The 26,531-nt window shown below is 49.9% G+C and overlaps 3 protein-coding genes across 4 annotated transcripts; 1 reads left to right on the top strand and 2 right to left on the bottom strand.

The window, feature by feature from the left end:
• The first annotated feature begins 11,228 nt into the window (after positions 1–11,228).
• LOC112899326 (malate synthase, glyoxysomal) lies at positions 11,229–13,668 on the top strand. 2 transcript variants are annotated; one of them, XM_025967758.1, is made up of 5 exons: positions 11,229–11,728; positions 11,828–12,153; positions 12,232–12,562; positions 12,660–13,299; positions 13,398–13,591. In XM_025967758.1, the coding sequence occupies exons 1-5, from the start codon at positions 11,351–11,353 to the stop codon at positions 13,415–13,417; spliced, it is 1,695 nt and encodes a 564-aa protein (XP_025823543.1). In that variant the 5' UTR covers positions 11,229–11,350; the 3' UTR covers positions 13,418–13,591. The 2 variants fall into 2 exon arrangements, with proteins under 2 accessions (XP_025823543.1, XP_025823542.1); XM_025967757.1 differs by having other exon boundaries at positions 11,235–11,728; positions 12,660–13,668.
• A 98-nt stretch (positions 13,669–13,766) lies between these two features.
• Positions 13,767–17,301, bottom strand: LOC112899327 (uncharacterized membrane protein YuiD-like). The gene is made up of 5 exons (XM_025967759.1): positions 17,040–17,301; positions 15,512–15,668; positions 15,176–15,226; positions 14,572–14,664; positions 13,767–14,123 (listed from the first exon to the last, which is right to left on the bottom strand). The coding sequence occupies exons 1-5, from the start codon at positions 17,138–17,140 to the stop codon at positions 14,055–14,057; spliced, it is 471 nt and encodes a 156-aa protein (XP_025823544.1). The 5' UTR covers positions 17,141–17,301; the 3' UTR covers positions 13,767–14,054.
• Positions 17,302–18,774: 1,473 nt separating this feature from the next.
• On the bottom strand, positions 18,775–26,232 carry LOC112899325 (ATP-dependent DNA helicase Q-like 5). Its single transcript, XM_025967756.1, has 21 exons — positions 25,080–26,232; positions 24,888–25,007; positions 24,750–24,803; positions 24,259–24,371; positions 23,824–24,036; positions 23,605–23,683; positions 23,443–23,496; positions 23,294–23,368; positions 23,151–23,204; positions 22,994–23,038; positions 22,819–22,913; positions 22,609–22,735; positions 21,931–22,029; positions 21,628–21,683; positions 21,440–21,542; positions 20,275–20,403; positions 19,889–20,067; positions 19,746–19,770; positions 19,537–19,652; positions 19,278–19,456; positions 18,775–19,162 (listed from the first exon to the last, which is right to left on the bottom strand). The coding sequence occupies exons 1-20, from the start codon at positions 26,178–26,180 to the stop codon at positions 19,372–19,374; spliced, it is 2,922 nt and encodes a 973-aa protein (XP_025823541.1). The 5' UTR covers positions 26,181–26,232; the 3' UTR covers positions 18,775–19,162; positions 19,278–19,371.
• Positions 26,233–26,531: the final 299 nt, after the last annotated feature.

The raw sequence follows: 26,531 nt of genomic DNA, 5'->3' as shown, positions 1-26,531 counted from the left end.
TGAGATAGGCAAAATCTCCTGGGTCGAAACTTATTTCTCGCCTTTTCTTGTCCGCGTAGCTCTTTTGTCGAGACTGAGCTGCTTTCAATTTCTCGCGGATCTCCGCTACTTTTTCTTCTGCTTCCTTTATAAGTGCGGGCCCTACTAGTGCACGTTCTCCAACTTCCGACCACATCAAGGGAGTTTTGCACTTTCTTCCATAGAGGGCTTCGAATGGTGACATACCCAGGCTGGCTTGGTAACTATTATTGTACGAGAATTCTGCATAGGGCAGACTCTGCTCCCAGTCCTTTCCGTAGGTCAGGACACATGCTCTCAGCATATCTTCCATAATCTGATTTACCCTTTCGGTTTGACCGTCCGTCTGTGGATGATATACAGAGCTGAAGTCTAACTTGGTCCCCATGGCTTGATGCAAGGTTTTCCAAAACCTAGAGGTGAATTGGGTTCCTCTATCTGAGACAATTCTGCTAGGCACTCCGTTTAGTTTTACTATGTTCTCCACATAGAGTCTTGCCAGTTTCTCCCCACCGTAATTAGTTCGTACGGGTATGAAATGTGCCGATTTAGTGAGTCGATCCACTATTACCCATATGGAATCGTGTCCCTTCTGTGTTCGGGGTAGACCCACTACAAAGTCCATTCCTACTTCATCCCATTTCCACACCGGAATGGGTAGGGGTTGCAATAATCCTGCTGGTTTTTGATGTTCGGCCTTGATTCTTTGACAAGTATCACAATGAGCCACGAATCGAGCAATGTCCGCCTTCATTCCATTCCATTTTGCCTTATGTCCATATACATTTTGGTGGATCCTGGGTGGATGGAGTAAGCTGAGTTATGAGCCTCATCCATGATTGTCTGCCGGAAGTCTCCGTTCTGAGGTACACAAATCCTATCTTCGTACCATAATGTTCCCTTATCGTCCACTCTGAATCCTGGTGCTTTGTTTTCTCCAGTTTGCTTGCAGATCTTTACTAACTCCTGATCTAAGTTTTGGGCCTCTCTAATTCTATCCTGTAGTGTTGATCGGACGTTCAGCACATGACTGGAACCTCGAGGAACAATGTGCACATTTAACCGTGCCATTTCCTCGCGCAGATGGTCATCCTTGGGCCCATAGGATTTCCGACTTAAGGCATCGGCTACCACGTTTGCCTTCCCAGGGTGATAATGAATTTTCAGGTTGTAGTTCTTGACCAACTCTAACCATCTTCTTTGCCTTAGGTTTAAATCCGGCTGGGTGAAGATATACTTCAGACTCTTGTGGTCGGTGTAAACCTCGCACTTATTTCCAATTAGGTAGTGTCTCCAAATCTTAAGGACGTGCACCACGGCTGCCAATTCCAAATCATGAGTCGGATAATTCTGCTCATGAGTCCTGAGTTGGCGGGAAGCATATGCAACGACTTTCCCGTCTTGCATCAGTACACATCCTAATCCTTGTCGGGATGCGTCACAATAAATGACAAAGTCTCGATGAATGTCCGGCGGGGTCAGCACTGGGGCGGTTGTCAACCTTTGCTTCAGTTCTTGAAAACTTCTCTCACAGGATTCCGTCCAAGCGAACTTTTTCTCCTTCTTAAGAAGTTCCGTCATGGGTCGGGCTATCTTAGAGAATCCGTCAATAAATCTTCGATAGTACCCGGCTAATTCTAGAAAACTTCTGACTTCACTAACGTTAGTCGGTTGCTGCCAATTGGATACGCCTTCGACCTTCTCTGGGTCCACTGCTACGCCTTCCGCAGTCAGAATGTGACCAAGGAAAGCTACTTTCTCCAGCCAGAATTCACACTTGCTAAATTTGGCATATAGCTTATGTATCCTTAGCTTTTTCAGCACTACCCGCAGATGTTGCTCATGTTCCTGAACACTCTTGGAGTAGATAAGTATGTCGTCGATAAAGACTACGACAAACTTATCTAGCTCGTCCATGAATATCTTATTCATGAGGTTCATAAAATAGGCAGGGGCATTGGTTAGTCCGAAGGACATTACGGTGAACTCAAACTGCCCGTAGCGGGTGACAAAAGCTGTCTTAGGGATGTCACTTTCTCTAATTTTGAGCTGGAAATATCCCGACCTTAGGTCGATCTTGGAAAAGTACTTGGCTCCTTTTAGCTGATCGAACAGGTCATCAATCCTGGGGAGGGGGTACTTATTCTTAATGGTAACCTCGTTCAGTGCTCGGTAATCTACACACAACCTCATACTCCCATCTTTCTTCTTGACAAACAGCACTGGGGCTCCCCACGGCGACGAGCTTGGTCTAATGAAGCCAATTCGTTGCAGTTCTTCTAGTTGCTTCTTTAATTCTGTCAACTCAGAGGCTGCCATCCTATAGGGTCTCTTGGCTATCGGAGAGGTTCCGGGGATAAGGTCTATGACGAACTCTATATCCCTGTCCGGCGGCAAACCGGGAAGCTCTTCGGGGAACACATCTGGGTATTCGCTTACTACCGGGACTCCTTCTAAGGGCTTGGCTTCCACGCTAAACACCATTGGGTCGAACTTACTATCCCGGGTATGGCAGATCACTTGGACTCATTCGGGGTTTGTTAGGTGTACCACTTTGTCGGTACAGCCTATGAGACCATTGTGTCGGCTTAACCAGTCCATTCCAAGGATCACGTCAATTCCCCCAGACTTAAGTACTACCAAATCTGCTAGAAAGTCTACCCCACTTAAATTGATCCTTACCCGTGGGCAACCTAACTGACAATTAATGTCGCCTCCAGGCGTCCGGGTTAATAGGGGTGTATTTAGTAGTACTGTAGGTATTTTGTGTTTTTCCACAAAGCTTGAGGATATGAACGAGTGCGATGCTCCAGAATCAAATAGTACTGTTGCCAGAGCTGAGTTGACTAGGTACTCACCGAGCACTACGCCCTGAGCTTCTTGAGCTTCCTGCGCGTCGATGTGATTGACGCGGGCTCGTCCAAATGATTGCTGGGACTGCTTCGTCTGCTGACCGTTGTCATTGTTGCGGATGGGCACTCGGTTGGCGCCGGTCAGGGCTGGTCTGGGTCCATTCACCGAGTTGGAGAAGGCCGATATAGCCGGCCTGTTTTTGGCATAAGGGCAATTGGCGATGAAATGCCCTGTCTCACGGCAGTTGAAACAGGCCCTAACATTGTTGTTGTCGGAGGCGACCAGGCTTGTGTTGCTCTGCGGGGCCCTCATGGTATTCTGACTCTTAGGCTGTGCTTCAGGGGCCCGTGACCCTGTCACTTGGGACTGAGTCCTATACTGCATTGGGGCCTGAGATCTTGGTGCAGTGTAGTTGGAGTTCCTCGGCTTTTGGAAGCGGTCCTGTTGGCGGGCCTTACTTTCCAGGAATTTGCGTTTATTATCCTTTCTCTCTTCGGCTTTGGCCCTCTCCGTAAGGATGGCTTTGTTCATCAGTGTATTGAAGTCAGGGTAGATCTGAGGGGTAAGCAGGGTCCGGAGTTCTGGGCTTAGCCCCTTCTTGAACATGTCTTGTTTCTTGTCGTTGTCGTTCACTTCCTCTGGTGCATATCGGGCCAACTCAATGAACCGGTGGGTGTACTCTTCCACCGTCATGCTTCCTTGCTGTAGTGCGCGGAATTCATCCGCCTTGCGCTTCATGGTGGCCGAAGGGATGTGGTAGCGGCGGAACTCCCTCACGAATTCTCCCCAGGTGATGGTAGAGGCATCCTTGGCTGCAGCACAGTAATTCTCCCACCAAGCTAATGCGGTTCCGGTGAGTTGGTGGGCCGCCAGAAGGAGTTTGTCTCGGTCCAGGCATTCAAATGGTTCGAGCTTCCTTTGGATCACTCGTAACCAGTCGTCTGCATCCAACGGGTTGCAGGATCCGGCAAAGGTGGGTGGCTTGGTCCTCAGAAAGGCTGTCAGCTTGTCGTTCATGTTCTGCCCTCGTGGTTGCCGGTTAACAAGGGCGTTGGCCAGAGTTTCCAGTATGAGGGTCTGGTTGTGGATTATTTGTGCCAGGTCTCCGAGGGGTGGGGGTGGTGGTAGTTGCTCTCCTCCTTGATTTTCTCCTCGGTTCTGGCTTACTTCCTGTTCTCCCTGAAGATTTTGTCCAACAGGCTGCGGTTCGGCACCAGTGGCTGCAGGGTTCCGGCTACGGGAGGCCCTTGCGACGCTTCGGGGAGCCATCTGTTGATTGGGTAGAGTGGGGTTACCATTATGTGATGTTTAAGTTGTTTAATTCGTATATAAGGCAGAATCTACCTTCTGCCGGTAGTTATATAACAAGCAGCACACAACAAACCAGCACAGAACATCACAAACAACAAGCACAAACAACTCCATTACTGCAAGGGGCACAGCTTGGGGGTAAGACCAGGTCTCGTACTACTCGTCCAGGGTCGGGCACGACAAAAGCGGCTGGGGACATATTGCTAGGGTGGCGTCGATTATTTTACTCGTGGGGCGGGCCTCCTTCTGGGGCGGGAAGCGTGAGTGATCCTTGCTCTCCGTCCTCTGGATTTCCATTGGTCAAGGGTTGCGTTGCAGCATCTCCTTCGACGGCGGCAGCGGAACTTTCAGGGTTCTCGGGTGGAGCGTGCGTGTTCCCAAAGAGCGGTCCCCATCCTATGACGGGTGTCCCGAGTAAAACATGGTCTTCCCCAATCGCCGGGACTGGCGTTCCACTCCGGGTCCAATCTTGCATGCGCCGGTCTCGGGCTTGCCTGAGGCTCTCTTGGGCGACGGCTTCGCTACTGACCGCGGCTGCGGCTCTTGCCTCGGCGTGGGCAGCTCGGATCTGCTGTAATCTCACTGCGAGCTCCGCTTGCTCGGCTCGATGGGTCTGCTCCCTTAGGAGGTTGGCTTGCTCATCAAAGAGTTGGTCCAGGGCGGCTAGGTAAGTGGCCACCTGGTACAGGGGGCCTTCTTCGTGGCGACGTCGTTCCAGGTTTCTCATGCATGCTTCCCAGACTGGGGTCCTGATGGCCGGCGGGAAGAACTTCGCTGGCGTGGGGGCGAGATGTTCTTCAAAAATCCGGCACAAATAACAGAGTGCTTTTCTGATGGCCAAGGGGTAGGTGTCCTGGTGTCTAAACCCGGTGGCAGTCACTCGCCATGGCTGGATGTCGGGGTAGCGGTTGCTCCTGGCGATGACCAGGATCACCCTGCAGCGGAGGGTACCATGGTGCTCGTACTCTCGGCTGTAGTACCTCGGGCGTTCTGTAACGCCAAGGTCTTTCAGGGTGTTGATTAAGAGGCCGGGAAAGCCAGGTGCAGCTTGGCAATCGCCCTGGGTCCATCCTTCCTCAGCCATCTGAAACATGAACAGGGTAAACAGTCTAGCACAAACACAAAAGGGAGTGGATAGCATTTATTATTGCAACACGGGGATACAGTTTTCATGGGCACGGGGTTATTAGGGTCGGGTTCTAGCTTGGAGTGCTAATCCTATTACGGGGATTCTTCCTCGGTCCTGATAGGGCGCTTCTTTATTGGAAGGAACCGATCCATCTCATTTTCGGTCTGAGTGCCCTTATCCCAATGGGTTTCCATGGGTTCTTCTTCTTCTTCTTCCTCTATCCATCCACCCATTCCGTTGTGGTTCTCGTATTCTTGCATCTGGGCTTGGAGGGCGGCTAAGGAATACTCGGCGCTTGCGGCTCTTGTCCGTTGTTCCTCCAGCTCCTGGGTTATCTTTTCAATTCCATGGATTAGCTGCTTCAGTTGTGCCGCCTGTTCGCGGTAGAGTGCATCCAAGCCAGTAAGGTAGATGGATAGGTGGGAGACCGTATCCTCTAGGTCTTCTTCTTCTCGTCCAAGTCCCCTCATCCGGGTAATCCAATTGCGTCCTCTTCCCTCAGCGGGTGGGAAAAATCCCATAGGAGACCGCTGAAGGTGGTGCCTGTAGAGCACACGCAGCCGTCGCAGGGCTTTACGAGCGGCCTTGCGGTAGGTGTCAGGGAAGCGGAAGCCAGCGGTGGAGACGAACCAAGGGTCCACATCAGGGTAGCGGGTGCTTCTCTCCACAAAAACCATCATGTCGCACCGAAGGGTGCCTCCAGCAACGTATTCACGGTAGGCATACTCCGGTGGTTCCATAATCCCAACGCGTTCCAGGCTGAGCAATAGTAACTTGGGAAGGCCGGGCTCTGCGTGGCAGATTCCGTTAACCCATCCATTGCCAGCCATCTGGAACAAGGCAAGAACCAGTGGTAAGTGTTCGTGAAAAAAAAAGAGCTGAGTTAGAGCAAGTCCTAGGGTCCGAAAAAGGGTCTCGTTTCTAGGGTTGCGTCCTACGGCCAGCCTACGGCTCTGATACCACCTGAAGCGTCCCCCCATCAGGAAAGACTTAAAAGTGTTGATTTATCAGTCCCAGGAGGCTGATAACACTTTTATTACATCAGATGGTACATCACCGTACAACTCTACGCGGTAATGGGCAGTGAAGCGCCACTATCGCGAGGATTACAACCAAAACCCACACTACTACACTAGCTACGAAAAGAGGATCATCAGAGTCTTGCGCCATGCGGAGTTCCAACGGCGACCTCGCCCACAGGTAAGACTGGGTGCAGGACGGAACCCTACTCGACATCTTCGGAAATGTAGTCGGGATCTTCCACTGTAGAAGTAAGAATGGGGTGAGTACGAACGTACTCAGCAAGTCCAATCACACCCGCGGAGGGGGTATAACAGAATCAAATGCACAGGATAATCCAAGGATGAGGTTATGGTTCGTTTGCGGAAAAACTCGGTTTTATGCAAAAGTTTGTTTAAAACGTTTTCAAAACAAGTTTTCAAGTGCCAAGGAGTACGTGCTATTGATCCACCCAGGATCCAAGTTTTAAACCGCTACCGGACTCCCCGTCCGTCGTAGCTCACACGACTCAACTGTCGGATACTTTCCAAACAACTCATGCCAGCCCAACCGTTCCAGAGAGAAATACTAGTTATGTGACCACACCGTAACTTGCCCAATACCGTGGGCGCGGCTATTCGAATAGATTTTAACTCTGCAGAGGTGTGCAACTTTACCCACAGGTGGGGTACCACAACACGAACACCTTAGTGCCGGTGCAGATCCCATCAAAGCCCTTACCCACCTTAGCTAGACCTGGCTAGCCACCACGGGATCTATCAAGGGGTCATTCGACCTAACACCGAGGTTTAACCGGGGCGTAAGTCACACAGAGCTTATCCCGTCTCCTTGATCACCCGTTGCTCCCAGCTCTCCTGGTGGCTATCAGACTAACTAGTGGGGTTAGGCTAAGCCGTTGCCCATACAACGGTCAAGTGGTTTGCACGACAGGAAGCTAGGTGAGATGACACATCAACTCGGTCCTTAGGGGTGACAAGATGGATATCTCCCTTCCACGCTCAACCACACAGGTACGAGCACACCAACGGCAATTCACACAGAAATGCCATCCATCCCGTCTGACTCGTCTTTCAAAACCACATTTTATCCCTTCCCACACGCACACATTTCTTTATAAAACTAGGTGGTCAAGGTATGGTTATCACAAATAAGGGTGGCTATCCTACCATGTTTTCAGCAAGCAAAACCATGCAATTTTATAAAACAGGTCACTGGGTTGTGTTCATAAAAACTAGGACAGAAACATGCATCAAAGGGCGGGATTGAACTTGCTATCGTCAAGTCCTTGCGAAAGGTCCTGATCGAAGTACTGTCCCTCGGGTTCGGGGTCGCAGAACTGGTCCTCGGTTGCTTGGTCGCAGTCGGGAACTTCTTCGTTCACTCCGTGTCCTACGACGCAAACAAACAGACATGCAATCAAGCGAGAGAACTAAAAGCTTTTATCGTTGAGCTTGAATCGGAAATAATTTAGTTACGGAAGTAGGGGTAATATTTTCGGGTGGTTTCTTAATGGCGTGGTTAGAACTATACTAGAAAGAGCGTGGTAAAGTTTCGGGTCAATCGGAGGTCGTTTCGCGCATAAAATGACGCGCTAAAGAGGGTTTTAGGGCTTAAACGGGGGTCCAGGGGCCTATTCATAATTATCTAAAGAAGGTAGGGGCTTATTTGCGAACCCTATAAATATTCAGGGTACGCTAAAGGGTGTCGAGTATAATTGGGTTTACGTAATGGAGGGCTTAGTTTGAAATATTAAAAAGAGTAAGGTCTATTTAGCAAAAGAAGTAATTAAGGGGGGGTTCCTTTTGGGAAATACAGAAAAAGGGGGGGCTATGGGCAAAAACGCCCCTTCTTCCTCCTCTCCCCCGCACAGAACAGAGGAGGGGAGGTGGGGCGCCCGCGCCCGGCCGATTCCGGCGGCTCGGGGCACGGTGGCGGTCGGGGATGGGGGCAAAACGGAGAGGGAGAGAAGGGGGTTCGATCCCCGACCTCACCTCGGGCCGGGGTGGCGCGTGGGGTCGTGGCGACGGGGGCCGGCGGGTGGCGGCAGAGCAATGCGCGGCGGCGGCGCTGGACTTGGGGAGGCGAGGGCTGGGTGGCGGTGGAAGGTTGTGGGGGAGGTGAGCTGCGCGAAGGGCCGCTTTATAGCCGGGAGGAGGCGGTGGGGAAGCCGGGGGTAGATGAAGGCCGACGAGCGACGCGGAGCGCCATTAATGGCATCTGTCCGTTCGCTCGCGTCGTGACGCGGCGTGCGGTGCAAGCACAGGGCGATGGCGGGGTGTGGCAGCGGCGGGCGGCGCGGTTAGCAACGGGCGGCGCGGCGGGGCGGGACGCGGCAGCAGCAGGCGGTGCGGCGTCGCGGGTTGGCCGTGCGCATGCAAGTGACGGGCGGCGCGGCGGTCGGCACAGCACGCGGTGCATGCGCGGGCGCGCACGTGGGCACGGGTGGACGCGCGCGTCGCAGGGCCGGGCAGGGCGCGTGCGCGGCGCACAGGGCCGGCGCACGGCCGTGCGGTGCTCGGGAGCAGGGGGAAGGGGGAAGGAACAGGGAGAAGGGGAGGAAAGGAAGGAAAAGAAGGAGGGGGAAAAGAAGAAAAAGGAAAAAAGGAAGAGAGAAGGGAAAATGGAAAAGAAAAAAGAGAAAAGGAAATGGGAAAGGAAAACGAAGAGAAGGAACGACGCGTGCCGGCGGGATTCGTGCGCGCGACGCACGCACACTGCGCGAGGAGAACAGCGAGGGGAGGGGAAAACGCGTCGGCGCCAATCGCGGCGGCGGCCGCGGCCGGTTGGCCACGCGCGCGGTATTCGCGCGAGGAGAGAGAGAAAAGAAAGGGAGTGGCGTCGGCGCTAATCACGGCAGACGGTCACGCGTGAGTGGCAAGCCACCGAGCGGTGCGGGGCGGGACAGCGATCCGGTTAGGGGTTAGGGTTTTGACGTCGAACACGAATTACTCTGGCGCGTGATTTAATTTAGTGAATTTTCAGGGCGTCACACCGACCCCCGCCCCCCGCGCACTCCTCGGCCTCCGCCCCCGCCCCCCGCGCCGGCCTCCGCCTCCGGCCCCCCGCGCCGGCCTGGGCCTCCGCCCCCCGCGCCGGCGCCTGCCTCCGCTCCCCGCCCCCCGCGCCCTGCGCCGGCCTCTGCCTCTTAATTGTATAATTAATTGTATCATTATCTTATTTAAGAGTAATTTATGATTAATTGTATGATATATTAATTGTTAATAATTTATGAACAAGTTTCAGCTGTGCCAAACAGAGCCTGTGACCAGCTGCTTCTTTAACCAGCTGCTTCTCTGGCCAGCTAGCCACCGGCTGACTTCTGAACAAGTTTCAACTGTACCAAATAGGACCAATCCATATAGATTTTTTTAAAGCACTATCAGTCTCTCCTTCCGAGTTGGTGACATCTATTTTAAAGCACCCCTCTCGCTTTTTTTTATAAGGTAAAGTCATACAAAGCACCGAGAGCCCGAGACAGCACCAAGCTTGAAGTACAATTTTCGGTATCGGACTTGTCAGGGTCTAATAAACCCCCTAGTTTGAGAATCAATAATTCAAGGTACCAGTAAATTAGTAGTAATACATTTTTTTAGCGAGGCGAGCTGTTGGAATCCAGTCGCCCGGCAAATGAGAGGTCTGATAAAATCAGTGTCGGTCACTTCTGCTCATGAATCCTGACAGCTCCCTCCCTCCCCCTCCCCTGACAAGGGTTCCTGGGCTAAGGCTTGAAAGCGTTAAGGCGCTCTTTAGTTCTCACGCCGTAAACGTAAAAAAACTGTAAACGCAAAATTTTTGAAGAAATCTTACTAATTTAAAGTACTAAATGAAGTCTATTTACAAAACTTTTTGCATGGATGAGCTGTAAATTGCGAGACGAATCTAATGAACCTACTTAATCCATATTTTGCAACAGTGATGCTACAGTAACCATCCGCTAATTATTGCTTAATTATGGATTAATTAGCATCATTAGATTCGTCTCGGGATTTACAACCCATCTGTGTAAAAAGTTTTATAAATAGACTTCATTTAGTACTTTAAATTGGCAAGATTTTTTTAAAAAAAGTTTTTTGAGTTTAAACGCAACGAACTAGACAGGTCCTAGCTACTTAATAGGCTACCAAGGCCCAGAATGCGCCGGCCCAGTTGGTAACCTCGCTAAGCGTGCGTCCACCGTCGGCATCGCTACTGGCGACCGCCCCGGCGATCGCCGTCGGCCCGCCCGTCCCACTCCCCCCGCCGCCGTCCGATCGGCACTCGTGACAAAATTTCGTCCATCAAAGGCCCGGAGCGCCCCGGTCCCCGGATGGCCGGATACGCTTGCCGCCGCGCGCGTTAGGCGAGGCTCTCGTCCCAGCCATACCGAGCGGCCACGGCTCTCCAGCGGCAGCAAGCAACGCCCATCCGGTGCACGCAGACGGATCGGATAAGAACAGGAGCGGAAGGGGCCAACGCGGCTGTTAGAAGTTGAGCCAACACTCCTGCTCGCGGTGCGCCGGAGCGACAAGCTACGCTACGCATGCTTTGTCCCGTCCCCGCGCACACGTACGCTGATGCAGCGCAAGGCAACTTGCCTTTATCGTAACCACCGCGTCTCGGCTCCCATGCCTCGTCTGTTTGTTTGTTTTCTCTCTCTGCCCTTTTCTTTTCCTGAATGGACGCTTCGTCACTCTTCACTGAACGCCTCACTATTATCTGTTGTATAATTCGGCCGTATCGCCGAGCTCTGTCACGCGTGATGTCAGCCTCTTCGGCACTTCGGATCTGGTGGCACTGGCACGAGCCGCCGGGGCGCCGGACGGTGGGTGAGGCCGGGATGGGCATGACTGCGCGAGCGCTGGCTGCCACTGTCACCATGCTAAGATAGAAGGTCGCCTGATCAGATGGAACACTGCACGTATATATTGGCTCGACCCTGGACACCAAAGAAAAACGCGCGAGCTCGAGCTGCACACTCTACCCACTCCCACAACCGCTCAGGCTCAGTGCTCCGCTCACGACCGACGTCTCGAATCCTCGATGGCTGCGACTGCGAGCACCGCGGCGGCGGCGGCGCCATGCTACGACACGCCGGAGGGCGTGGACGTCCGGGGCCGGTACGACCCGGCGTTCGCGCCAGTCCTGACCCGCGGCGCGCTGGCGTTCGTGGCGGGCCTGCAGCGCGAGTTCCGCGGCGCCGTCCGGCACGCCATGGAGCGGCGGCGGGAGGCGCAGCGGCGGTACGACGCCGGCGAGCCTCCGCGGTTCGACCCGGCCACGAGGTTCGTCCGGGAGGGGGAATGGAGGTGCGCGCCCGTGCCGCCGGCCGTCGCGGACCGCACCGTGGAGATCACGGGCCCCGCCGAACCCCGGAAGATGGTCATCAACGCGCTCAACTCCGGCGCCAAGGTCTTCATGGTAAGCATTTCTGCCTGCAACAAAGCCGCCGGTGTACGTCCGAATGGATGAAGCGTACTCCGATGTTTCTCTAAGACGACCAGATCGAACGTGTGGTAGGCTGACTTCGAGGACGCGCTGTCGCCGACGTGGGAGAACCTGATGAACGGGCAGGTGAACCTGCGCGACGCCGTGGCCGGCACCATCACCTTCCGCGACGCGGCGAGCGGCCGGGACTACAGGCTCAACGACCAGACCGCCAAGCTCTTCGTCCGGCCCCGCGGCTGGCACCTCCCGGAGGCGCACATCCTCATCGACGGCGAGCCGGCCATCGGCTGCCTGGTCGACTTCGGCCTCTACTTCTTCCACAACCACGCCGCCTTCCGCGCCGGCCAGGGCGCCGGGCTCGGGCCCTTCTTCTACCTCCCCAAGATGGAGCACTCCCGGTACGTGACAACTGACTGACAACTCATCGATCGCACGCGTGGTCTTTTGTAACAACAACAGCACGTGCTCATCTGCAGGGAGGCAAGGGTATGGAACGGCGTGTTCGAGAGGGCGGAGCAGACGGCCGGGATCGAGAGGGGAAGCATACGGGCGACGGTGCTGGTGGAGACGCTGCCGGCGGTGTTCCAGATGGACGAGATCCTGTACGAGCTGCGCGACCACTCGGTGGGGCTCAACTGCGGCCGCTGGGACTACATCTTCAGCTACGTCAAGACGTTCCGCGCCCACCCGGACCGCCTCCTCCCCGACCGCGCCCTCGTCGGCATGGGCCAGCACTTCATGCGCTCCTACTCCCACCTCCTCATCCGCACCTGCCACCGCCGCGGCGTCCACGCCATGGGTGGCATGGTAACAAGCTCGCAGCAGTTTCATACGCCACCTGCAGTGTAAAGCTCATCATGGTGACTGACTGTCTGACACCGTGTGTGCAACGACGAAACTGTAGGCGGCTCAGATCCCGATCAAGGACGACGCGGCGGCGAACGAGGCGGCGCTGGAGCTGGTGCGCAAGGACAAGCTGCGGGAGGCGCGCGCGGGGCACGACGGCACGTGGGCGGCGCACCCGGGGCTCATCCCGGCGATCCGGGAGGTCTTCGAGGGCCACCTCGGCGGGAGGCCGAACCAGATCGGCGACGACGCAACCGCGGGGCAGGAGGCCGTCACGGCGGAGGACCTCATCCAGCCGCCGCGGGGCGCGCGCACGGTGGACGGCCTGCGTCTCAACGCACGCGTGGGCGTGCAGTACCTCGCGGCGTGGCTGGCCGGCTCCGGCTCCGTGCCGCTCTACAACCTGATGGAGGACGCGGCCACCGCGGAGATCAGCCGCGTCCAGAACTGGCAGTGGCTGCGGCACGGCGCGGCGCTGGACGCCGGCGGCGTCGAGGTGCGCGCCACGCCGGAGCTGCTCGCGCGCGTCATGGAGGAGGAGATGGCCAGGATCCAGGCCGAGGTGGGGCCCAAGCGGTTCCGGCAGGGGAGGTACGCGGAGGCCGGGAGGATCTTCAGCCGGCAGTGCACGGCGCCGGAGCTCGACGACTTCCTGACGCTGGACGCGTACAACCTCATCGTGGTGTACCATCCCGGAGGTGCGTCGCCCTGCAAACTTTGAGTGTAGTATGCGCTGCGTGCTCTGTCGGCACCGCATGGCTGTTGCCTTAGAATAACGTCTTGCTGTTTGCTGCAGCTACCGATAAGGCCGAATAAAGCTTCAAGCTTGATAGATATGAACAGCATTGTAATGCTCACAGCATATTATATGGTTGCCATGTAGTAAGGTGCTGAGTATGTAATAAAGAACATTTACCTGCTACCTCATTGCACCGAGGCTGAAGAGGTTTCCTAAAGATGACTGTACTGGGGAATACGGAATACCAACCATGTGCACTTCACTAAAAGGTAGGAAGGGAATTTTCTTGCCAGGGGATTGCAGAGAAATACAAAGCTGAATGAGTTCACACGGTACCAGTTGGCCATATCTGACTGTTCAATGGTATAACTCTGTAATTCTCAAGGTACCGCTACCAATGAATCACACTGTTAAAAGCCAAGCCAGTAGAGATGGAATGATATCAGCCATTCTGATCGTTACCTCGTACGTTCTGACAGATTGTATAACGAAAGCTTGTTCCAATTGAAACTAACCATTTTAGATTTACAGCACCAACCCAAGCTACAACCTACTATTATCCTATAGAGCAGATCTACATCAGTTAGAACTTCGTGTATCCTGATGATCCAACCACTTGGGCAGCCAGTAAGGTCATGTTTTCACGCTTTACAAGTCATCTCCAACGAGATATTTGGAGACCATGTGTCGCAGGTATCCAGGAACACCACTTGACTAAGAACGTCCAAGAGCTAAGTGCATAACGACAGCCATTAGGATTCCGAGGATGCAACCAGCCACAACCTGAGATGACCAAAGAGAGAATATGTTACACCTAGCATGTTGCATGTATCTGATGTAGACTGTTGTCAATCTGTTGTATCAGACAATGAGAAGGAAAATGAAATCATCTTAGGTGATCATGGTGGTATAGAGGATAAACTATAAAGGGATGATGGAAACAGAGCATATTTTGTCATAAACATGAGAAATCATTTACCTATACAGACAAACCTATGAAACGTTCATATGCATTTAAAGTGTTTGTCAATAATAGTAGGATAAGCTGAAACTAATGGATAATCACAGGTTGTGAAAATGCTGCAGCTAAAATGGTGCATCCGGTACCTTCATATAAACATTGTTTGTACCAATGAATAAATTTATCTGTTTTGAGAATCAACTATGCCTTTACTAATTTGCAAGGCCATAGACGAAATCAAGGAAGGCAGTATGAATAATTTAATCTCACCTGAGGAACAGTATGTCCAAGGATTTCACGCAATGGCTTTGTTTCTGATAATGGGTGTTCCTCTGGCAGCTCGTAGACAATTTGATTCAGCACCTGAAAGGATTTGCAATTTGCACAAACAATAGTAGTGTCCATCTTGCCTTAATGTTAGAGAAACATGAAAAATATCATGTGGTGAAAGAGAGAATACATCAGGCAGCAGAAGTCTTGACCAAATAAATTTGATTTTAACTGGCGATGGGGCATGCAGATAGGATAAAAGAATAGCATCTCATAGGAAAGTGACACTTCAGACTTAATGGCAATTACGTTTGGATGTCAATGGTGATCAACTTACTAAATTCATGATTCATTACTTCTCATAAAGAAGGAACTACTTGACAACAGAACTAATCTCAGACAAAGATATTCATCACCAAATTGTCGAATGTCCCATCAAACAAGGTGGATATCATCCAGGAAAGTATTCAATTTTTTATCAAAATTAAAGTATTTATCTATGTAACAATGTAACTAAAGCCCAATATACTTTGCAAAAAAGAAAAACAAATGCTTCTTATTTAAACACAAGGCCAAATGACATCTTAGGGTGAGGTTGACAAACCTCTGCCTGCTTTCCAGCATGTAACCGAACTCCAAATGCATCATGCATTACCTGCAAACAAAATTTTAAGCAAAAATAAAAGATTACATTCAAAAGAATATTTAACTTCCAGCGAGATATGTGCATCTATGACTACCTGTTCAAAGACAATAACTACAAATGTAGTTAGTTTAGCAATGTATAAAAGAGGATACCTAGATGAACTAGATGCAGAAGAGCTAAATCAAGATGAAACCAAACAAATGAATGCAAACTGGTATAATCTTCTCTATAGTAAAATCACCAGTCAGGCAGGCAATAGAATTATGGATAAACAACTTCAAGCATAATACGCACCACACATGCAAAGACCAGTGCAGTTGCAAAGCTAGCACTACGAAAGCCTTCTTGGATTCCTACGGCCACTGCAAGTGCTGTCACTGTAGCTGAGTGGGATGATGGCATCCCTCCAGAAGCTATAAACTGCCTGGCATCCCAACGATTATCTTTGTACCTACATCAAAATCAATGTTAGAGTAAGTGCTAGGAAAACTTTGGGGAAAAAAGCATGCATATAATACAGGACTGCTGTCATCATATCATACAGCGCACCTTTAATAGTAAATACTATGCTTTTATAATCAGTTCCGTTGCACAATATATAATGATACAAAAATTGTCATTCAGAAGTCAGAAAACACATGTAATTTACTGACTTCTATGATTTTTCTCACTCCCTTTCCAGATCCAGCTTGCGCGTGGCATATGATCAGAGCAAAGGAAATAAACTCTTAACAGACTAGACCTGAACAAGCCATATGAGTGATCAACTTTCTGTCAGAATATACACACAGAGTCCCCATTTTTTCTGCCCTGATGCAAATTATGTGTGTACAGGATAACAAAGCCACCAATTTTGATTTAAAAAATTCCAGCATCTCAGAAAGCACCATATGGTACTCTGTAGCTGCAAACAAAAGGCTGAGATAACTCAAATTCAAATGCACAGGAGGAATATATTTTGTTATCCTAAGTTACCATCTATGTTGAGATAATCTTCCAATATTATCAAGGCCTTGAACCGTTGTAAGTTGTAACCACCAAAAATAGTATGCAATGGAACACAAATAATCCAAACTGCTCCATCTTTGCACATAATGGGATACTCTTAGCATGCACAATAGAATCCAAATACAGGTTTTGGGCAGCAAAGTACTCCAAATCTAATTTGCACAGCACTAAAATGTTCTGAGTGCTAACAGGTAACAGCAAAAGTCAAAATAACTAATAATGCACCCCCAAGTGGTGTCTCCACTACACCAGTACAAAATATACCTAAAAGGCACAGGAAAATTATATCTTACCGTTGCATGTGGCGTCCAAATACCAAACCATATGAACTAGGCGTTTCTGTTACATCTCAGATACAAAGTATCCTATGAGGAAGTTCTGACTAATGAGTACTGAGAAGAACAGGACATACTCAGAAGCACAGATGCGGGGGGTCATACTATTGCGGCGAAATAAAACTAAAACGCTGATACAGGAGAACAGTCTCGCTGAACAACCCAGAGGATCTGCAGTCTAGCTGCCAAACCGAGCAAGAGAACTGAAAAATAACCTAAAATACGGCAAATGAGTACCCACAGGTCCCAAATCCTAATTCCTGTGCATATCGAGCGATCTATGAACCCCCAAACCACCAAAATAATCACATGACTCCCTTCGGCTAAGCATTGCCCGCACGGGGCGCACCGAACGCGCGACCGACAGCGACGCGCGCCACCGTCGGGCCCGAAATCACCGGCTCAGAAATGCAGCGGCGGGACGGGAGCAGGAGCGGGGAGAGGTACGGCTGAACTGATGGGGGGCGACTCGGACTCACCAGGTGGTGAAGACCTTGGAGGACTGCGCGACGGCGAACGCGAGGAGCGCCGCGACGAGCGGGTAGTTCACCACGCCGGCTGCGGCGGCGGCCATCCCCATATCGAGCTCCTCTCCTCTCGCCGGAGGGAGAATCCTCCCCCGCCGTGGACGCGGAGGATACGAATCCGCCGCGAGGAAGCAACCAACAGAGAGGAGGAGGAGGTCCAAGAGGAGGAGCCTTCTGGGTTTAACGATTTGTTTTGATTTGGCGAGCGCCCCGTCTTTTTTTCCCCCTCTGCTTTTCGTCTCGCAGATTTTTCCCCCCTTTTTCCGTCCGTTTATTTCTCTCTTGTAAATGCCGCCGTATCGCGTACAGCTCCGCTACGTCCACACGCTTGCACGTATGGCTACGAGCTACTACTACTGCCTAAGCAATTTGTCTATGTACGCTTCTGCACTCCAAAACGGCATGGCGTTTTACCTTTGACGCAGATCATCAACGCGAAACGAAGGGATCTTTTGGCGAATCGCGTAAGTTATTTTTAAAAAAAAAAAATAAAAGAAGAGAATGCAAGCAAAGCTTTATACTCTGCTCGGTGTATGCTGCCCTATTGTATAAAAGACGAGCTTTGCTTGCATATGCTCCGGCCGCTAGATTCGAGCCGCCGAATATGCTGCCCCTATTGAATTCCAATTTCCACAGGTACTCCGTCCAAATCGCGTTAACCTGCTCCTACCAAAAACGCTAAAAAGAGGCTCTCATGTCGGTAGTAGTAATAACAAACAAGGACGAGATGGACGTGCATCTAATCGCCCCTCTTCACCAAATAATTCGATCGCTAATCCGTGAAGCTAAACGCATTGATCCAATAGGAGCAGGCCCACGACGTGCTCGCCCCCGCCACCGCCTCCTCCTCCTCCGTCTTCGGTGACTCCAGCTGCCAAATCTACCAACGGATCTGTCGCCGCGCCGTCCGCCCATCCACCCACCGCCATTCCGCTGGCCTACAACCTCAATTTTCTTCTTACCCCTGCCGCCGGCCAAACCGCCACCATCGTCGGACCGCCGCCGCCCCCAACCACCCTTTTATAGCCGCCAGCCATAGAAAACCTTCCACCTCCGGAAACTCCAAAACTCTAACCCCACTGCCTCGACCACCACCATCTGACCGTTTCCCCTGCTTCCCACCCCTCGCCGATCCCCCACCTCCCATGCTTCCCACCCCTCGCCGATCCCCCACCTCCCACCCCCAACAGCGCCCCCCCCCCCCCCCACTGAAGAATCTGCCCAGCGTTGTGAGGAGGAAGACGAATAGTTACCTGGGCCCGCTTGGGCCCACTTGCAGCGACCGAGCACAGGGCTTCTACGAAGCGTTCACTCGCACCCGCGTGACTGCGAACATTGCGAAACGCGGGGGGAATCATGGGCAGGCACATGTGGTCATCACCCAGCTCCCAGCAGCCCGCGGCGTCCCATCCATCCATCTATCCAGACGGACGCAGGTCCACTGCCATGGCAAGCAATCGATCGATCGAGAGATGCAGAGCGGCACGCAGTCATCAATGCCGGACCGGATCTAGCGAGCAGAAACCGCGAGACCCACCAGGCAAGGCAAATTTGGACCGGGCGTCTTGTCTGAACCGATGGGCATCCGGCACGAAACCGCCCTGAAACTGAAATGGCCGAGCATCGATCGCGACCGCGGAAAACAACCGACGTGATGGGAGCAGCCATCAGGATACTGGACGAACAATGGACCTGGATCACGCACAGCTTTCAAACTCCCCGTCGTGGTGAACCAACAGTTTTTACAATCAAGCGTATCACCTCATCAGCCGGCACCTCTTCTTTACAGCGATGGTGGCTCTGCATCTTTGCTTCCTGGACACTCCTACCATCATACGCGTTTTTTCCCCTCCTGAAACAGTAATCTCCACGGCTCGACGGCACAGACTTCAGAGGCCCGTCACTTTCTTGGCCCAGCGCCTTCAATCGAACCGTACCCCCACACGGTAGAAGTCCCACATAGCAAGCTTGATTGACAGCGCTGCTCGAATAAATACCACTGCCCCACGGAACATAGACCTGATCTTGGCTGGTGCTTCATTTTCAGGACGCTTTCTAGCACCTGGTCCAAGTGCCTGTATGAAATGAAGCAAAGATGGCAAATGGTAACAGGGTAACAGGTAACGGCATGATGCATGAGCATGCAGAGTGCTGACCGACAGACAGACTAGCTGGGAAGCTGGGAAGAACCTGTGTTGTCTGCCTATCGGCTTGCTAGCATTTGATTCTGTACAGGACATGAAGCAAGCGAAGACCCTAGTTCTGATTGCCGTGCTGACGAGAACTACTCTCCTTTCCCGATGAATTTGACGAGTTCAGTTTTGGCAGCTTCCATGACCACTGGGAAATCAACCTCCACATAGCGCCCCCTGCGAGCGAAACTTCAGCCCGTGAGTAATTGGTGGGAAGGTAAAATAGATGGCAGAGACATGGAAGAGAATAGACAGACCAGAAGTGGTTCTTGGACCAAGTGGCGGATGGGAAACCTGGGCTCGATATGCCATGCATAATCCTGGCAACAGCCCTCGGGGTGAATTTCGCAAACGAATTGCTCTGAAGGAAAACCTGTGGTGCAGTGAAAGTGTCGTCATTGTGTATTGCAATATGCGACAAAGATGAACATCATCGAACATGGCAAAATGCACAGATAGCCCTTACCTTGATATCGGCCTGTAAGAAAGGGCTGCAGCAAGCGAAATGAAATGTCAAGTTAAACAAATGTTTCGGATCAGAAGAGAGCAGCCCAAAACACAAGTGAAAGATCATGGGATGTGTCCATTGGGAACATGAAGGACACAAACCTGCTCTTGTGCGGCTGAACACGGTAGTCATTGTCTGAGGTGGCTTCGTTATTGCTAAAGTACTCCGTGATCTTCTTTTGGATGCACTGAGTGTGCTGGGAACCAGAACAACCATCAGTCCTTTGGCACCCCTTGACAGCAAAGTTTGCCAGAGCAAACATAGCATCCAATTTCATGATCTGTTTTGACAGCAAAGCATCAAGGATTAGTTAAGGCAAACTAGAAACGTGCTGAGAGCTGCCAGTGTACTGGCCAACCAAATGAAAAAAAATCTTGGATACTCAATAATGTCAGCTAACATTTGGACAAGAAACAAACAGATCGCTATTTATGGAATATAAGGGAACATTAGGATTTAGGAGACAGCAAAAGGACTTGCAGTGCACCTTTGAGCTTTCTACTTCAGAAAGCCATTTTGTGATATTTGCTGAAAGTGTGTTCAAGTCATCTGGCTTTTTTAAGATCACATAACAGTAGGCTGGATCTTTTAACTCAAATGAAATTTCTCCGGAGAACTGATTTACAGAGGATAGAAAATATAAAGAGTCAATATAGAAGCAATTCCAGAAATCTGAGGCAAAAAGAGATAGACAATTGCTAAACAAAAAGGCACATAATTTGAAGGCAACTTCTGCTCTTAACTGCAAAAACTTGTAGCTACAGAATCAATCTTTAAGAGTATCCTCTCAATAAGAAGAGCAACAACATAAGATATAAAGTATACTGTGAAAATGTTATGGATAAAGACTAATAAAGTATAGACTCTGTATTTTCTTAGAAATAAGCTGTATTTTCTTAGAAATAAGCTGCATTATCTATATGAATGTACAGATGTTAAATACAACCTGTAATCACAATTCAATTTCTTAAGGCATAGTGATTGTAATATACTCTCTCCGTTCCAAATTATTAGTTATTTTGGTTTTTCTAGGTGCATAGTTTTTGTTATGCATCTAGATATATATTATGTCTAGGTGCATAGCAAAATCTATGTATCTAGAAAAGCCAAAACGACTAATAACTTGGAATGGAGGAAGTAATCCACCCACCCCACAAAACACACACACACACAAGTATACTGTGCGGATGGTATGGTATAAGCTCTATGTATTTTCTTAAAAACAAGTTTCGCTATCTATATGAATGTACAAATGGTAAATACAACCTGTAATCACAATTCAATATCTTAATGCATAGTTACTGTAATATAATAACTACCCCGCCCCCACCGCAAAAAAAAAAACAGCAATCTAATGATACTTCGAGCAATACATTCAGATTTGGCTGCTGACAGAAGGGACAAATAAGTATAAACATGCACAACACACGAATTTCATCCTCATGTGTGCAGTCACCAAACATAATGCCAGCAATTTAATACAAAAGGTTTAAATTTTGGTTTCAATACTTGATAGCGTTAGCTCATCCTGCACTATTCACACAATAGTTGAAAAAGAAAAACAGTAGACAGCCAGGCATGAAGAGAACTGAATGAACACCTTGACAACGTGTGTATTAATAATAGGAAAAAAGTACTTGGTTCAGGCAAACCTTTAACTGTTGCAAATGATCAATAACTTCATGCACTGTGATGTTCAGGTCATTGGCTATTTTCGTCATGTCGAAGACAAAATTTCCACCCTTTGTCTCTGACCTATATTTCCAAGAACAGAGAATCAGAATCTTAGAAGTGCAACAGGAAAGGAAAGGACATAGAAACAAAAGGAGCTCATATTTACTTATTCAGAACCGATCTAACTAGTACATCCTTGTCTGCGAGCAGTTGTGGTGACGTCTGCATCAACGGAATTCAATGAATCAGGACAAGTAAAAATAACAGGAGACAAGTATGATAGCTTAAGAAAAGAACAATCCAATGGTGAAGGTGTCCCTTTAAGGGTTATTCTTTGATTACTGGACTAGTACCATGGTCGAGCTGAGCACAGTGAGCAAGATTTTGGTTCATAATGTGCCAATTATAATAAAATCAACCACATCCAGAATTCCAGATCATTGGATCGCTCTAAAAGAATTAGATTTACCTTGTGAAAGTATAAAGTGCAGGTAACATTGAACTGAGGAAGTAAACAGAGATATTGCTGACCACCGATTTCTAGTTGTGTTAGGACTGTCAAAAGCACCTGCAGGATGAAATGATCAAGTTTGATCCTAACATCTGGAAACTAGATGTGCATATGCTACACAGGACTCCATATTGGATAACAGTGCAATGGAAACAATAGATACTTTTGGGGATCAGAATTCCAAGTACCCATAATTAATTGTTAAAAAATCAAGAGGGAAAAAATGTCTAGATACCAGCTATCATAATTGCCCTAAAGTTGACACCATGCCAGCATAGCAAAGTGATCTACAATCATATAACTATGCTACAGCAAGATCTGTAGCATTCGGAAGCAACACACCTAGATTACAGACTAGAAATTTCATGAGGCAGATGTCAACAAATGTAGTGCTTTAAACAAATGAACATAGGATAATATCTATAGTAGCACGATGAAAGTGATTAAATGTACCACATCATATAAAAGAGTCTCTAAGATCCATGATATGTACACAGAAGACAGTACACACCCACCTGAAACACAATATTATGCTAGAATATAGCCACATAACTGACTAAAATGTAGAATGAACGCATGGAAAAGAAACTAGGTGCATTCAGCTGACAGCTGTTGAGTGATGATGCAGGTGCAAACCTCCTCTTTTATATCAAACTTGCGTGAAGTCAACTCTTTAATCAAAGAGCAAATGGACCCCATTGGATTGTCACAGGAAAACACCTGGTAAAGAAATTTGCTTATCGCATATTCATCAACACCGTCACTGTAAAAAAAGGTTGATTAAAGTCATCACATAGGAAGCTTAAAGCAGATTGACCATGTAAATTAGAAGATGATAAGATTCACCTGTGTGAAAGACTACGGATCTTATAGAACGTCGTTGAATCAAGAAGTAGATGACAATGTGACAACCGCCCATCCCTCCCAGCACGGCCAGTTTCCTGGAAAGAGCACAGTAAGATGCATTGAAACCAGAAAGGAAAATGGAAAAAAGTCATTCCTTGAACTAGAAGTTCAGTACCTGTACATATTCTTCCAAGCTTTCTGGCAAGCTATAGTGAATCACCTTTAAAAGGGGAAATGCTTGAATCAGTCCAAGTGATAAGGAGTATAACTTTGCTTGAAGTTATAAGCTGTCACATTTGAAAGAATATGTAAATATTTTATGCTAGTCATACCCCTTCAACATCACTTTTATCAAGACCCATTCCGAATGCCACCGTTGCAACGACCTTTGGCCATAGTGAGGCAGACAGCAAAGTTAATCAATGCCTGCATAATACATTTAATGAAATAGGCACTGACAAGGAACTGCCATTACCACTCTTATTTTATTAGAGCAGAAAAGCTCCTGTACACGACTCCTATTCTTCATAGGAAGTCCACTGTGGTAGCTCTACAATACAAAAGCAAATGTCAAGAAACAATAAATGCAACAAAAAGTCTGTCATGTCAAGGATGAATACTGACCTTAGCACTAATGTTGTTGTCACATAAGTACTTTGAGACATAATCAGTTTCTCCCTGTTGAAGACAAAATTGTTATATTTTTGCAACAGAATTGTATCCGAAGAATTTAGGTACTGAACAAATTTGTGAACCATCTTGAGAAAACAGAAAAAAAAAGTCTACCTGAAACTTGCAGTAGACAATTATACTCCTCATGTCAACAAAAGGGGAAAATTTCAACAACAGCATCAAATCCTTCAGTCTGTTGGGAAAAAAGGATTATCAGCATGTGCTCACAGGAACCAGGTCATGTCGCTTCTTTCATAGCCTCATAGGTAGACCAATTAAATAGTCCAGTGTTGCCTGATTGCAATCAAGATAGTAGGATAGAAAGCAGCCTACCTGTTATCACTCGTGCTAATAGATAGCTGTAGATTGTCCCTTATTTGAGATGTTTTAATGAGATTATCGGATGGTATTTCTAAGGCATTCACTATCTCCTCCAAGGTTTGAGTTGTCGCAGTTGCAGTCATTGCAAGGATACATTGAACATTAAGCTTTCTCCGAAGTAGTGATGCACGGAGCCTTAGATATGAAGGTCTAAAATTATGAGACCTGCCCATTTGTTCAAGATGAAGTCAGAAATCTTGCTAAACTAACACTAAACAATGAGCAGCAAGCACATAATAAGCACAAATAGAGAAGAACAGTGATAATATGATGTATAAGAGGAAACAAGCAAACACAAAGCAGAGAAGTTAAAAAATTGCTGGTGCACTGCCAAAAACTTTCTAGTGCGCAGCATATCAACTGAACTACAAGGACACATTGACTCACCATTCAGAAATACAGTGAGCTTCATCAATCGCAACAAGAGATATCGGTAGTGCATCCTTAAATATGAGCAAAAATTCTTCATTCAAGAATCTTTCAGGGGAAACAAAAAGTACCTGGTCACAAATGGAAAGGGATTCAGAATATTCAAACAGGTTCATGTCAACATCACCACCACAAAGGATATGAAGCAGCATATCAGATTGGATTCTTTCCAATATATATTGAGACAACTGTCTGTCTTAGTTTTCAGCTCATGTTGTGTTTCAGCTCTAGAATCTAGGCTTACCCCAACTTGCTTGGGACTAACAGGCTTTGTTGTTCTTCTTGTTGTTGTCCTTCTTAGTTTTAATTTTGACTTCCTCGTTATTTCAGCAAAACATAATATATTGCATTAAAATAGCCCTGACAGGCAGGATCCCTCACTAACTCAAACAAAAATGACAGAGGATGCAACATTGGTAGTCCAAAAAACAGGAGTCAAGTAAATGCACCTTTATGTCCCCTGCACGCAACCTTTGCAATGTCTCATGAAACTCATCGCTTGTCTGAGTCATGAAGTAATGAACACATTATCAAAATAGAATTAGTACAGCAACTACCAGCAAGTAAATATATACATCTTTGTTTACCTGACTGCTTGCAAGAAGACCTCCTGGCAAAAATGCAGGAAGTTTCCTCAGTTGGTCCACCATCAAGGAAAGCAACGGACTCACCACCAGTGTCAGTCCAGACAAAATCATAGCAGGAATCTAAACAAAGCATCCGCCATCAGCTCAGAATTTATAGACACAAACTCAATAATTCAAATTTTATCACTGCACCTGATAGCATAATGACTTGCCCGCACCAGTTGGCAGCACAAGCATGGTCGATTCCCCTGCAACAACCTTCTGGATTGCCTCAAGCTGCCCCTGGCGGAAAGAGTCATACCCATAGGCCAACCTGAGCAGGCTCTCGAGATTCTGCTCGGATGGATCCTCTCTGGCCGCTTCCACGGCCTTAAAGACACCAATGTCACCAACCGCCCCCTTCTTCTCCCGTTCCATCAGCGCCTCGGCCACGAAATCTCCTTCCTCGTCGCCGCATCCCTGAGGCTTCACACCACCAGCCCGCTGCCGCCGCCAGGAGCGGTATTTCGTCGGGCGCCTCGCCTGCGCGTTCCTGAACGTCCTCTTCCGACCGTACCCGTTGATGTTGAGCCGCACAAAGTTGCCCTCGCCGCCCCCTCTCGGTCGCTTTGGCTGCTCCGCCTCGGCACCCGCGGGGGGTGCCTCCGACACCGAGTTGGGATGCACCCGCTTGGGCCTGGCCCGTGGCGGAGCGTCCGGAGCAGGACACTGCGCTGCCGCTGCGGTTGGTATCTCGGTCGGGGTGGGGGTGGGAGCTGGATTTGGCGCGGGGGCGGGGGCGGGGGCGGGGGCGCTGAAGGCGGCGACGGGATCGAAGGAGGGGTTGCGCGACTGGACGAGGCGGCGGAAGGAGGAGGAGGAGACGGTGCTGGTGGCGGCGACAAGCGCGGGAGCGGCGGCGATGCGCGAGGCGAGGCCGTGGGGGTCGGACAGCGCCGCGGATCGGAGGGGAGGCGGCGGCGCGGCGGCGGCGCAGGAGGATGCTACAGGCTTCGGTTTCGCCTTGGGCTTGGGTTTGGGTTTGGGTTTCGCGGTGGCGGTGTGCTTCGGGCTGGGGCGGGGCTTAGGTGGTGGCGGGGGAGGCGGCGAGCGGCCGCGGGGCGGGGAGGCGGATACGCCGGAGAGGAGGGATCCCTCGGAATCGGAATCCCCGGCGTGCGGCGGGGAGTACATTGGCGGTGGCGCGTGGGGGCGGTGCTCGTCGGTTCGTCGCTGTAGTCGTGAGAGGGGGAAGCGAGGGATTTGGGGGGAGATTTGCAAGACTCTTCCCGCCAAGGCGCCGGCAGGCGGCATTCAGCTGTAGCGAGCGAGGAACTCTATTTTTTATTTTTTTTTGTATGGAATAGTTTTTTTTATAGACATGTTTGGTTGAAGGGACGGAGCCGTTACGTTTCTTGTTTGGTTGGAGACAAGGAATAATAGAATTTTTTTTTTTGTCCGTCCTCTCTCACGCGCTTGCCTCTTGCCACCGCCCGCTGCCCATCCTCCGCCCCCGATCTGCCAGGCTGCCGCTGCCGCAGAGGCCCTCCGCCCCGGTCTGCCACGCCAACGTCGCTGCGGCCCCCATCCACCGCGGCTCCGCCGCGGCCCCTCCGCCCCCCGTCCGCTGCGCCGCCGCCACGGCGGCCCTCCGGTCCCATCCCG

This window comes from Panicum hallii, chromosome 7 (assembly GCF_002211085.1).
Source record: "Panicum hallii strain FIL2 chromosome 7, PHallii_v3.1, whole genome shotgun sequence".
NCBI classification, from domain to species: Eukaryota; Viridiplantae; Streptophyta; class Magnoliopsida; order Poales; family Poaceae; genus Panicum; species Panicum hallii.
This window is presented reverse-complemented; position numbering and strand designations above follow the sequence as displayed.